Here is a 12,536-nt window from a genome sequence, read left to right as displayed (position 1 = left end):
TCAAGAATGAATGAATGAATGAATGCATGCATGCCTACCTCTTCTCCCAAAATCATCCCTGGAGACCCATTCCCCAGACTGAGACCCACTTCACCCCATCACTCTGGCTGTTCTGAACCCCACCACTCATGCTGTTCACAGCACGAACTGGTGCTGACAGCTGAACAACTAGCCCCCTCTGGCTTACCTCTGGCCCGTAGGGAAGGCGGGAGATGAGCTCTGGGGCCATCCAGTAGGGCGTGCCAACCAGTGACTTCCTCCGTGGCACCTCCTTGCTCACCTGGGCGCAGAACCCGAAGTCTGACAGCTTTACCTGGGCAGGGCGCAGGCACGAGGTCAGAGGCGCTGGCATGGGGAGGGTGAGCACAGACACCCCCCGTTTAATTCCTTGGCCTCCGTCATGCTGGATCTCCACCTCTGGCAGGAAGCCCTTAGGTGTGCCACTGCCTCCACATCACACCATCTGACTCCCAGACAGGGTCTGCCCTGGGGCTGTTGGGGGAAGTGGCCCGAGTCCTACGGGTACCCAGGCCGATGCCGGGGCTGAGACCAGAGCTGGATCCAAAGCTCACGCCCTGGGCCTCTGCTTTCCTGGAGTGTGAGCACACTTGGCCTGCCTCTGCGACAACCAGGTCCGCAGAACCAAGGATGCACGCCCCTTTTGGAGCTGCAGGCCCCTTCCAGACTCTTGAGGATGTCTGTGTGTCTCTCAACCCCGGAAAGCCTGCCCAGAGTGTGTACAAGTTTAGGGGGCTCACACATGTCCCTACAACACTTCTGTAGACACAGATGTGTCTTTAGGGGTCCACAGACCCTAGATTGAGACTCTCAGAGAAAATTAGCTCCACACTGCCACTTCTGTTGTCTGGATTAACTTGCCTGGGGGAGGGAGGTCGAATCTCTAAGAATCGGGTGATAGTCAAGGGCCCCCCACTGAAAGTCCACTCTTGGAGTGTAAATGCAGGTTCTGGGCACTCTGTGGCTCGTCCATAGACCCGATTCAGAACTCATTCAGTCCAGAAGACGGGAGGCAGCTTGGGGTCCACGGCCCACTCAGGTGCTCGGTCTCAGGGGTGGGAGAAGCACATGGCCGAACTGTGGCAGCCCCCCAAATGTGTTCGCCCCTTTCTGAGCCCAGGGCAAGAGTACAGGTGCAGCGTCCCGTGCTGACGGCGGAGCCCCGCCAGCCTGGGCCCCAGTGACCTGACTCTGGGCTGCTGCACAAGGTCCAAGCTGACTGCTCCTCAAGACGCTGCGCTGGGGCCAGAGCCCACCCTGATGGCGGAGGGGGCTGGGGAGGGGCAGCGGAAGCCCAAGCCACCCGCGTCCTCACCCTGCCGTCGTGGGTCAGCAGGATGGAGTCACTCTTGATGTCCCGGTGGATCACGCCCTGGGCGTGGAGCACAGACAGGGCCTGCAGCACGGCGAGGCACACGGAGGCAATCTGCTCCTCGTTCATCCTGTGCGGGAGGAGTGAGCAACTGGGGCAAATGGTCTGAGGGGATCCAGTCCAGCCTGGGTGTCTGAGGGGGATATAGCCCTGCTGGCTCCGCCACCCCAAGGGGTCTGGAGGGGACTTCGTCCTGTCACGGGAGAGGTCTGGGGGGAATCTAGCGCCACCTGAGGGAGCCTGGGGAGACAGCGGGCTGGGTGCCGGCCAGGGTTGTGCTGCCTGGCAGTACCTGGTGTGGGTGACGATGTCAGTGAGGGCACCGCCTTCCAGGAACTCCATCACCACCCAGAGCTCATCGCCCACCAGGTAGCTGTTGTACATCTCCACCACATTCTCGTGCTGATAGTCGCGCATGATCACCACCTGGCGAGGGAGGCTGGGTCAGCGTGGTGGGGGGAGGGCCGCCAGCCGCCCTCCTACCTCACTCTTGGGCCAGGGTTTGGCTTCTGCCACACTGCAGGCCCAGTTCCACCCGTCACTCTTGCTAATCGGGATCGCCCTGGACTGCCTTCCCCACTGCCAAAGTCAACAGACCACAAAGGCAGCTTAGGTCTGAAGCCTGTATTCTGAGGGTGCTCTCTTCTCCATGCAAACACACTTTTCTGATCCCAATCTGTAACCAGTCCTGAGCTGGTCTGAGTGGCCCTGAAGACGAGGCGGGTGTGGGGAGAGGAAGTGAGAGGAAGTGAGAGGACAGCGTCTGAGCACAGGGCTGAGATCAGGACAAGTAGGTAGGAGCCGAGGTAGAATGAAAGGTGGGATGGGATGGGGGAGGTGGGAACACACTGCTTACAGGGCCACATTCAACCGAAGCTCACGGTAACATGGGGGGGCTGAGGGCCGGGCTATGGGGCACAGTGCTGAATGACCCTGCATCAGAGTCCAGAGGCTGCTTCCACAGAGCCCCCTCTGCAAGGAGCAGGTGTCTGCTTCTGGAACAAGCTTGCTGGCAGAGGGGCCACCTCCTCAGGGCCTCAGCACCATCGGGTGGAGGAGCACTGGGAGGAAGGTGAGGGCAGGCCCGGGAGGCCGGGAGGCCCACCTCATTGAAGAGCAGCTCACGCCGCTGCTGCTTGCGCAGGTCCATCTTCTTGACGGCCACCAGGCGCCCGGAGCTGCGCACCGTGGCGATGCACACGACGCCTGTGGAGCCCTCGCCGATCTTGATGAAGTTGTCCAGGTAGGAGCGGGGGTCACCAGGGTCCACCACCAACTGCAGAGCAGCCCGGAACTGCTCATGGGACACACGCTGGGGTTCCCGCTGTGGAGAGCGGGGGCCAGGAGGCCCAGAGGCGGGGGTGCCAGTCGGGGCAGCGTGGGTTCGGGCTGGAGGGGCCAGCTGGGGCTCGGAGGCATGGGGGCCCAGCACTCCAGGGCTGGGGGGGCCCCGAGCTCGGGCCGGAGGCCGGGAGGAAGAGGACTGGGGGACAGCCAGGGCCCCCACTGATGGCCCATTGGGGGCCATGTTGTGAGGCTCCCCCTGAAACGGAAAGGAGAGGAGGCTGTCAGTGGAGGGGCCAGGGGCCAGCTCTGCTCTCCTGAGGAGGACAGGGGCCCGGCTGTGGCACAGACACACGGTGGTCAGGATGGAGATGCACAGTGGGCTGGGCACAGGCTGGAGGAGGTGGGTGGGGATAGGAAAAGCTTTGGGGAAGGAGACATGCGGGATCCTGGGGTGGGGGGTCAGTTACCTGGGCGCCCCGGGATGGATGATCCGTATCGGCCCGCGGGTACGTGTTAAAGGGCCGGCCAGCAGCCACTTTCGCCCCACTGGCCACACCAGCAGGCTGGGGGGTGCTGACGTCAGGCCCAGAGAGGGGTCGCTTGTCCCGGGAGGATTCCTGGGGCCCCCCTGAGCCCTCCCTGGAAGACTTGGGCTTCTTCTCCGGCCCCACCCGCCGCTTGTCACCACTGCTGCCACTCCCCTCACGGCGACCAGCAACCCGGCTTTGGCTGCCCGCCTTCTCTGGGCCCTCTCTGGGTGTGGCGGCCTGCTCCGAGGGCATCCCATTTTCCTGGCGGGCACGAGTGGGTGGTGGAGGCGGGCTGTCTCTCCGCAGGGAATTGGAGCGTGTCACTGACATGTTCTCAAACTCATCCAGTAGCAGCGTGAGGGCCCCATCCTTGGCACCTTTGCTGCCCCGCACGATGGTCTGGGGTCCAGGATCCAGGGCAGTGGTGGGAGAGGGGCGGGGCAAGTAGGAGGGGGACAAAGGATGTGTAACCAACACACAGGACAGGACAATACAACACACACAGAGACAAGACAGAGACAAATGAAGAAATGCCATGGGGTGATGATGGGGCTGGGCAGACGGGGGCAGCACCAGGGAGGCCCCGCAGCACCCCCTCCCCCACGCCCCCACAGAGAAGTCAGTTGCAGGAGGGGGGCTGAAGGAGTAACCTCCCCTCAGTCAGGCCGCCCCGCCCCACGCCCCAGCCAGAAGCTAGCTGAAGCACCCTCCTGTCTCTCCTGCTCTCCTGGCCGGGGGAGGCTCCCACCCTGTGGGTGAAGGGGGAGGGCAGAGGCCAGGCCACTCCATAATCAACCTCGGAGAGCTGGAAATTACAGGATGCTGGGACCAGGGCACAGCTTGGCGCTTCCTCCCCTGCAGCCTGCCAGTGTTGTTAACCCCAAAAACACATTCTCTGTTCCCCTGGAAGCCAAGGGGTGGGTACGGGGAGAGTCAGACAGGACTAGGCCCAACATAGAGGGCAAGAGTACCCCAGGAGCGGGGATGGCAATGAGAATGCCGATGGGGGCTGGGTGGAGCGTGTGTCCCAAATCCACCCAGGGCTCACCCTCTCCATGCCCACCACCCTCAGCCAGGTCTTGGCTACCTCTCTGAGAAACAGCCTCAGGGTTCCCTGTCCCCCACTTAGCTGCAGGCACACGGGCCTCACTGCTCCTCAAGTACAAAGGCAGCTCCTACTTCAGGGCCTTTGCACTGGCTGTTCATTCCGCCTCGAACATCTTCCCCCAATATGCCATGGCTCCCTCCCTCCTCTCCTCAGGTCTTTGCTGGAAACTCAGCTTCTCAGAGGGAGGCTTTTGCTAACCAGCCATCTAAAATGCCAGCCCCTAACACTGCCTGTCCCTCTTCCCTGCCTTTTCTTTAGAGCACTTAAAACCAGTGGAGCCCTAGCTGTTTGGCTCAGGGGATAGAGCATCTGCCTGCGGACTGAAGGGTCCAGGTTCGATTCCGGGTAAGGGCGCATGCCCAGGTTGTGAGCTCGATCTCCAGTAGGGGGCATGCAGGAGGCAGCCGATCAATGATTCTCTTCATCATTGATGTTTCTATCTCTCTCTCCCTCTCCCTTCCTCTCTGAAATCAATAAAATATATTTATAAAAATAAACAAATAAATAAAATCAGTGGATATAAACACACCTACAGCTCCCCAGGTGCAATGTGTGTGCGAGCAGCAACTGGGTCTTCTGCTCTTGCTAAATCTGAACACCCAGAGCAGTGTGGGTCTGCAGAAGGTACAATAAACATCTGCTGAACTGTGAGGGAGTGAGGGGAGCTGAGTGGAGGCTGTGGGAAGCAGAGAATATGGCCCCCACTTCTGTGCTGTCAACCACTGACACACAGGGACATGGGCCCAGGGCTTCCAGACAGCCTCAAGTCAGAATTGCCTCTACGGTGCAGAAACACTGATCCCACAAACCCACCTACTGGCCACAGTGCCCCTATGGGGCCTGCCCCTGCCTCTGCTGGGCCTTGGCTGCCAGCCCGGAAGCCTGGCAACAGCTGGTCAGGCCTTAGGGTCAGAAGTGCCTGGGGGAGGGAGGAAGGGCCTGGGAGGACTGGGCAGCACACACACAGGGGCCCCAGGACAGTGCTGGCCTGTGTGGCACCTTTGTGTGCATGAAGACAAGGTGCCTCTTCTTCCTTGTGGCCCAGGCGGGGGCTGTGGCTCAGAGCCAGTGCCCAGCCACTCAGCCTCAGCTGATGAGCCAGGAGAAGCCAGAAACAGAAGTTTGAACATGAAATCTCTCCCTTTATAAGAGGTGACAAACAATTCAAAATATTCAGAAGCATCCTGCATGGGACACAGGGACACTGCAGTGGGCCCCCAGACTGAGACCTGGTGGGAGAGTGTCTGCACTTGTGTCTACACCCACCTCACTGACCTGGGGCCTCCTCCTGCCAGGCTGGGTTGGGCAACTGGAGAGGATGAGTCATCTGCAAGCCTGGTCCCGGGCGCTGAGCCTGCTCCACCCACCTCCACCCCTGGAACCCTGATTCGTTCCCCTGGCCCGAGGCCCTTCCTGTTCCCACTGCCCTTGGGATAAAGTCCATGCCACCAGGCCGGCCTCACTGCAGGCCATGCCAGAGCACCTGAACCATGGAGGCAGGAAAGGGATCGAGAGCATGAGCCTTTAAACAGACCTTGGTTCAAATCCCAGCTCTGCTCGTTTGCTGGCAGAAAACAAACACAATCCCAAACCCAAATCCCAAGGTTCACGTGGGCCTCTTCCTCCACTAAAAGCCCTGCTGCTCCCCATCTGCCTCAGGACTCCTCCTCCTCAGTCCTTAGCTCAGGTGTCCCCTCTAAGAAGTGGGTCTGAACCCCAGGCCTGGATCAGGCCTCTTCTCTGGGCTTCCTCAGCTCAGCCCTGACCACTTAAGGGGGGTCACCATCTAGGAATAGGTCTGCCCGCGGCTCCCCCCCCCCCACCACACACACACACTGCCATGGGAGATCTGTGAAGACCCAAGGACAAGTTATGGCACTGGGGTCAGGAACACAGAGCTCTAGGTGTGAGGCTCTGGGAGAGCACAACTTAGGAGCTGGTGTGGAGGGACTGCTGGAGGGATCAAGGAAAGTGTGGGGTTCTCAGGGCTGGAGGCTAGGTAAGGCGTCAGTGGGTAAAGGGGTGGATGAAAGGGAAGCACTGGGGGTGAGGATGAGTGTGGAGGGTTGGGGCGTGTATTTGGAGGTCATAAGGGATGGGGGTCAGCGAGGAGATGTTGGCCACAGGGTCAAGTGTGGGGTTAAAGGGTTGGGGTCCCTCGGTGGGGATTGGTGAGGGTCAGGAGAGGCGGGGGTCCGGCATACCTTGGGGGCCTCATGCTGGATGGAAGTGATGCAGGCAGGGTCGATGAGGGGCTTGGGCCGACGAGCTGACTCCTCGATCAGGCTCTGCCATTGGCGGGGCAGCCCCGTGAACTTCTGCTCATGCTGGTCGAAGCCCGTGTGCACGCGGTGCTCGAAGTTGGATGGTGCTGAGATCTCTACCCGCTTCTTCTTCTTCCCAAACATGGCGCCAAGCTCTTAGTACCAGGAGGGCGCAGACGTGGGCTCCTGCGGCAGGCCTGCAGGAGGGGGCCACTCACCAGAACCTGCCCATTTCTCCCTGCTTCTCTGGCCCTGCCCTGGTCCTGTCCATTCTTGTCCCCTACCTGGTCTCTCACTCCTCCCACCACCTCCACAGTCAACTGTCCTTCACGGCCCGAGGGATCCCATGGGCACCTGAGTCAAATCACATCTCTCTTCTGCTGAGCGCCCCCTATGGCTCCATCTCACTCAGGGGAGAAGCCAGTCGTCCCTGTGACCCGCCCACATGACCTGCCCCATTACCTCTCCACTTGTATCTCCCCCTCGCTCACTGGCTTTCTAACCTCAGGGCCTTCACACTGCGGTCCCCTTCATGGGATGCTCTTCCCCAGTATCCATACATGGCTCCCTCCCTCCCCTCCTTCAGGCCTCAGAGTCCTTGTGAACCCTTTCCTGACTACCCCAAGTAAGAGGCCCACGCCCCACGCCCCACTTCATGACACGTTTAACTTCTGGAAATTCTGCTGTTTATTCCTGTGTTTACTAGTTTAGCGTCTACAGCCGCATCACTAGAATATCAGTGCTGCAGGCCTGGTCTCACCTGCCCAGTCCCGCCCCCATGCCCAGCACAGTGTCTGGCACACAGTGTGCGCAGCGGCCCGTTCCTAACGGCCTGGTCACGGCCATCTTGCTTTCCCAGCCTGGACTCTGGGCCAGGACACCACACCGCTTTGGTCACTTGTTTAACAAATGGTCACTGGCTCGCCGCGCCTCGGCAGCCTGACTGCTCCCCTCCCACTCCACAGAGGAGGAGACTGCGGCTCAGAGGGAAGCTCCTCACCAAGATCACACCTTTGGGAAGACCCACATCATAACAGATACTAACAGACAACACAGGCCCTGTTTTTAGGGTCTGGGGTCTCCAGTCAGGTATTCAGGATAGTACCAAGCACAGTGTAAATGAAAGTTGATTTAAAAAAACCTGGCTGGTTTGGCTCATTGGCTAGAGCGTCAGCCTGCAGACTGAAGGGTCCCGGGTTCGATTCCAGTCAACGGCACATGCCCAGGTTGTGGGCTCGGTCCCCAGTAGGGGACAGGCAGGAGGCAGCTGATCAATGATTCTCTCTCATCATTGATGTTTCTATCTCCCTCCCCCCTCTCCTTTCCTCTCTGAAATCAATAAAATATATATCGACTTAAAAACAAACAAACCAAGGGGACAGCCCTGCCAGCTGGCTCCGTGGACAGAGGCTAGGCCTCTGGACTGAAGGGTCCCAGGTTTGATTCCGGTCAAGGGTACGTTCCTCGGTTGTGGGCTCGATCCCCAGCCCTGGTTGGGGTGTATGCAGGAGGCAACCAATCAATGTGTCTCCCTGTCTCTCTCACATGATATTTCTCTCTCTCTGTCTCTCCCCTTCCCTTCTACTCTCTCTAAAAGTCAATGAAAAAATATTCTTGGGTGAGGATTAACAAACAAACAAACAAACCCAAGGGGCCAAAGGGGAGACACCTGATGGTGGAGTCCCCAGGGAGACCAACGAAATAATGGGAAGGAGCAAGATGACCAGAGAGTAAATCTCTCTGCCACTTACTCTGTGACCCTGGATAAGTGACTTCACTTCTCTGTGCTTGGATCAACCTCCACAGGACTGCTGTGAGAATTAAATGAGTTAATGCAAACAGAGCGGGCACAGGAGGAGGGCCTGGCCTTATTTACTATTCTGATGGTTAGGATTACTTCTAGCAGAGTCTGAGGGAGGAGGGGACTCAGGTCTGGCTCCCCTGTCCCACATGAGCCCCGGAGTCCACAGACCTGGTTTGACACTGGCTGTGCTAGAAGTGCCCTTGGGCAGGTGCCATCTCCTCTTGGGGCTTCGGGTTACTCATCTGTAAGATGGGAACAAAACGTCTCATTTACTCATCCATTCATTTATTCACCCACTCATTCAGTAATAACTCATTCCTTTGTGCCCAGCCTGTGCTGGTTGGTATTAGGGACACAGCGGTGATAAAGACAGCTTCTGATAGCCCCGAGTGGCAGGGACTGGGGTCAGGGAGCACCAGACCCAGAGTGGAGGGAGGGCAGGGTGGAAATAAGGGAGGCTTCCCAGAGGAGGTGCTTGTGATGTGAGCTTATATCTAAGGACGAGAGGAAACACCCAGGTGGGGATTTTGTCTGGTTCATGGCTAGCTTCCCAGTGCCTGGCACAGGGTCAGCCACCAGCTCAGTGAGCCTTATGACCTATGAGGACGTTCAGAAGCATGTCTGGGATGTGGCCTCTTCAGCCCCTGACTCTCCTCCCATGAGAGAGCTGCTCCTTTCCTGTGGGAGCAGCTCTGTAAGGTGAGGCCAAACAGGCTGCCACCCTTGCTCGGAGGAAGGACCATCAATGGGCAGCCTCCAGGAGAACCGGTTTGGCAGTGGAGGGCGGTGGGCAGGAACCCAGCAGCTAACCTGTCTCAACTGGTCTGGGCCTCTTGGCCACCAGGTGGCCAGAATCAGGTCTGGGCCGAGCTCCCCCAGCCAGGGCACTGTCCTCCATGCTCCAGGGACCCCAGCTATCTAGATATGGGGTGGGACAGCCCTGGTCAGGGAGGGGGCCTCTTTGCTTCTGCCTCTGCCTCAACCTCTTCTACAGCCCCTTCAGTGTCTCCCCCCATCCCAGGCCTCTGAACACTGTCCAGCCCTCCCTCCCAGACTTCCATTGGTGGCCCTGACCCACCCTGCACCCTACACCCGACCCTCTCCCATCTTCCCTGCTCTGTCGCCCCAGATCTTTGCCCTATATCCTATCACCTCTGCACTGTCTTCCCGCTGTGCCTCCCTTTGGCCCCAGACCTAGCCTCACTTTCCCCCTTGGCCTTTCTCACTCTTTGCTCTGCCCATCCTCCACCTCCCACCCAGGCCTCGCAGGAGAGGGTTAGCCACGTGACCCCTTACTAACCGAGGAGAGGGAGGAGCTCAGGATCCAGATGCGTGGGCAGGAAGCAGCCTGGCAGATGGGGCAGCCGACCCACAACACCCATAAACCCCAAGCCACCTCTGCACAGTGCAGGCAGTGACTCCACAGGGGACAGGGGTAGAGGGGCACACCTCCGGATATTTGCCTGGGGCCACCCCTTCCCTCTGGCACCACATGGAGGGCAGGACAAACAGAGGAACTGACCGTGTTTATAATGATCAGGCGGGAGCCCCACCCTGGGGCAGCTCCAAGCACAGCTGGCTCCTTCACCACGCTCCTCTTCCCACCAAGTCCCCAAGCTCCAGACCTTATGGGGGCCTCAGGAGGAAAAGGAGAGGAGCTGCTACTTAAAGGTAGGGGCCTGCACCAGGAATGGGGGATGCTGGGATTCCCAGACAAGCTTGGAACTTAGAGGAGTCAGACAGCCCAGGGCCCAAACCTGGGCGCTGTTGCTACACACTGTGCTCCCTCAGTTTCTGTGCCCCCTCAGTTTCTGTGCCCGTGAAGCAGCATGAGCCAGCCCACCTTGGGAGCTCAGTGTGGCCCTGCACTGGCGGCTCAGCCACTCTGTGCCTCAGCTGCCGCCTGTAGAAGTGGGTTAGGACAGCTCCGGGAGTCTTATAAGGAGGCACAGAGAGCACAGGCACTGATGGCCAGGCCCCGGAACTGCACACAGGACGCAAGTGTGTCCCCTTAGAGAGCAACCCACGCTTACGGCGCACCTGCTGGGTTCTAGCCCCTCTTCTAAGCACTCGGCCCAGAGTCCCTCATTTAATCTGCACACCTGACCCAGGCTACAGACCTGACCCCCGTTACAGGCAAAAAACCCAAAACCGATAAAACACAAGGCATAGAGAGGATGAGGACACACCCCTTGGCCAGGTTACACAGCTTGGTAGCAGCGTGGACATGAGATTCCAGGCCTGTCCAACCCAGTTCTCGGAATTAGCAGCAGCTGCCTCTTGGGAGATTTTCATGTGCTGGGCCCTGCTTGATGCTCTCTGTGCCTAATCCCACTCCCTCCTCATAACCTCTGAGAGAGGCACTCTTATCATCCCCAATTCACAGATGGGGACCCCAAGATTCAGAGATGAGCCCCTTGTCCAGGGCACCCAGGCTTTGAACCCAGAGAGTTGGACACCAAAGTCCAAGCTCTTAGCTGCCTATTCTGCCCTGAGGATCACAGCCATGCTATTTTGTAAATTAATTTTTTACATGTTTTGTATTGATTTTTAGAGAGAGAGGAAGGGAGAGGGATAGAGAGATAGAAACATCAATGAGAGAGAAATATCGTCCAGCTGCCTCCTGTACATCCCCTATTGAGGATTGAGCCTGCAACCTGGGTGTGTGCCCTGACTGGGAATCAAATCGGTGAACTCTTAGTTCATGGGTCAACGTTCAAGCACTGAGGTATACCTGCCAGGCTGCAGCCATGCTATTGTCATCATCATCATTATCATCTCCAAGGTAGGTCCTGGCCTCCTCCCCTCTCCCCACCCAGATCCTGTCCTTCCTCTCCTGCCCTGAACCTTTCTGCAGGGGAGGGTCCCTACTTCCTATCTGACCTGTCTGGCCCTGGCCCCCAGGGATAGCAAGAGGCAGCACAAAGTGGGGCAGCTGCCTCCCCTCCCCCGTGATTCCTTACCCACCTTTCCCGCAGGCCTTTGGCATGACAGGCTACAGCGGAAAAGGTGTCCGAAAGCCAGTCCCTGCCACCAAATGTGGCTCGCTGAGGCTCAGCCCCAGTATTTATACTGCCATCAACACCAGAGGACCTCACAACCCTGCACAGACGCTGGTGCTGAGCTCACTGACTCTCTACAATCTCAGTGAAGTGGTTATTCTCATGCCCATTTTGAAGATGTGGAAACTGAGGCTCACAAAGTGAAATCCTGCACTAAGGGCATCCAGCAGAACTGAGCTTGGAAGACAGTCCTATTGACTCCAGAGTCAACATCCTTAAATGCTACTTTGGCTCACAAAGACTCCTCCCTGTAACCCACGAGGCCCATCCTTTCTCCCCTCTCTCCTTCCTCACGCCCCCTCGCTCACTCTACCCCAGCTACATGGGCTTCCTCACTATTCTTCAAACCCTAGAAATGCCCCCACCTCAGGGCCTTTGCACTGGTGGTTGCTACCTGCTGGAACTTACTTCTCACTGATTTTCACATGGCTCTCTCTCTCCTTCTTTCCACCCGCATCTGTGCTCAAATGTCCCTGTTGCTGTCCGGTCACTCTCTATGCCCCCTTTCTCTGCTTTATTTTTCCTCATTGCATCTCCATATATTGTGTGTGTGTGTGTGTGTGTGTGTGTGTGTGTGTGTGTGTGTATGTGTAATTCTTCAGTGTCTGTCTCACCTACTAGAATGTCAGCTCCATGAGAGCCCTAGAGCCAATTGCTCCCCACTGTACCCCAATGCCTGCAACACAGCTGGGCCCAGATTCATCTGTACCCACTACACTACTTCCTGCTCTCATGCCGCAGCTTCTGCACAGGCAGACTGTGAAACTGGCAGAGCGTGCACCAGCGTGCGCACACAGAATGGAAGAGGACAGCATGAAGCCCGCAGCCACCAGCCAGGACACAGACACCTCTGAAGTCCAGTGTTTGATCCCAAGAATGCAGACACATTTTTGCATCCTACTCTAAAATGTTTGTTTCCATTTTAAAAAATCTTTTCAATTAAATCATTTCTCATGTGGAACAGGCAGTTTTCAACCTGTCCTAGCAAAAGCTTCAGATTTTCCAGTCACACTGGCTTGTTCTACCCTCTGACCTTTCATGAGAGGAAACAGGCAGAAGAGCAAGAGCCACCGTGTGACAGCTGTCTGGGA

The 12,536-nt window shown here is 57.9% G+C and overlaps 1 protein-coding gene across 3 annotated transcripts in view; it reads right to left on the bottom strand.

Annotated features, from left to right (window-relative positions):
• Positions 1-12,536, bottom strand: part of PAK4 (p21 (RAC1) activated kinase 4) — a 49,051-nt gene that overhangs the window by 2,671 nt on the left and 33,844 nt on the right. For 2 of the 3 annotated variants that reach the window (XM_028142733.2, XM_028142734.2), the window contains exons 2-8: positions 8,552-8,625; positions 6,520-6,776; positions 3,145-3,606; positions 2,496-2,933; positions 1,683-1,816; positions 1,334-1,460; positions 188-313 (exon numbers count right to left, since the gene is read on the bottom strand). In XM_028142733.2, coding sequence (XP_027998534.1) covers positions 188-313; positions 1,334-1,460; positions 1,683-1,816; positions 2,496-2,933; positions 3,145-3,606; positions 6,520-6,723 — 1,491 coding nt within the window. In that variant the 5' untranslated portion in view covers positions 6,724-6,776; positions 8,552-8,625. The remainder of the gene's footprint in view (positions 1-187; positions 314-1,333; positions 1,461-1,682; positions 1,817-2,495; positions 2,934-3,144; positions 3,607-6,519; positions 6,777-8,551; positions 8,626-12,536) is intronic. The other variant, XM_028142735.2, reaches the window with a different exon arrangement.

This window comes from Eptesicus fuscus, chromosome 21 (genome assembly GCF_027574615.1).
Source record: "Eptesicus fuscus isolate TK198812 chromosome 21, DD_ASM_mEF_20220401, whole genome shotgun sequence".
Classification (NCBI taxonomy): Eukaryota; Metazoa; Chordata; class Mammalia; order Chiroptera; family Vespertilionidae; genus Eptesicus; species Eptesicus fuscus.
This window is presented reverse-complemented; position numbering and strand designations above follow the sequence as displayed.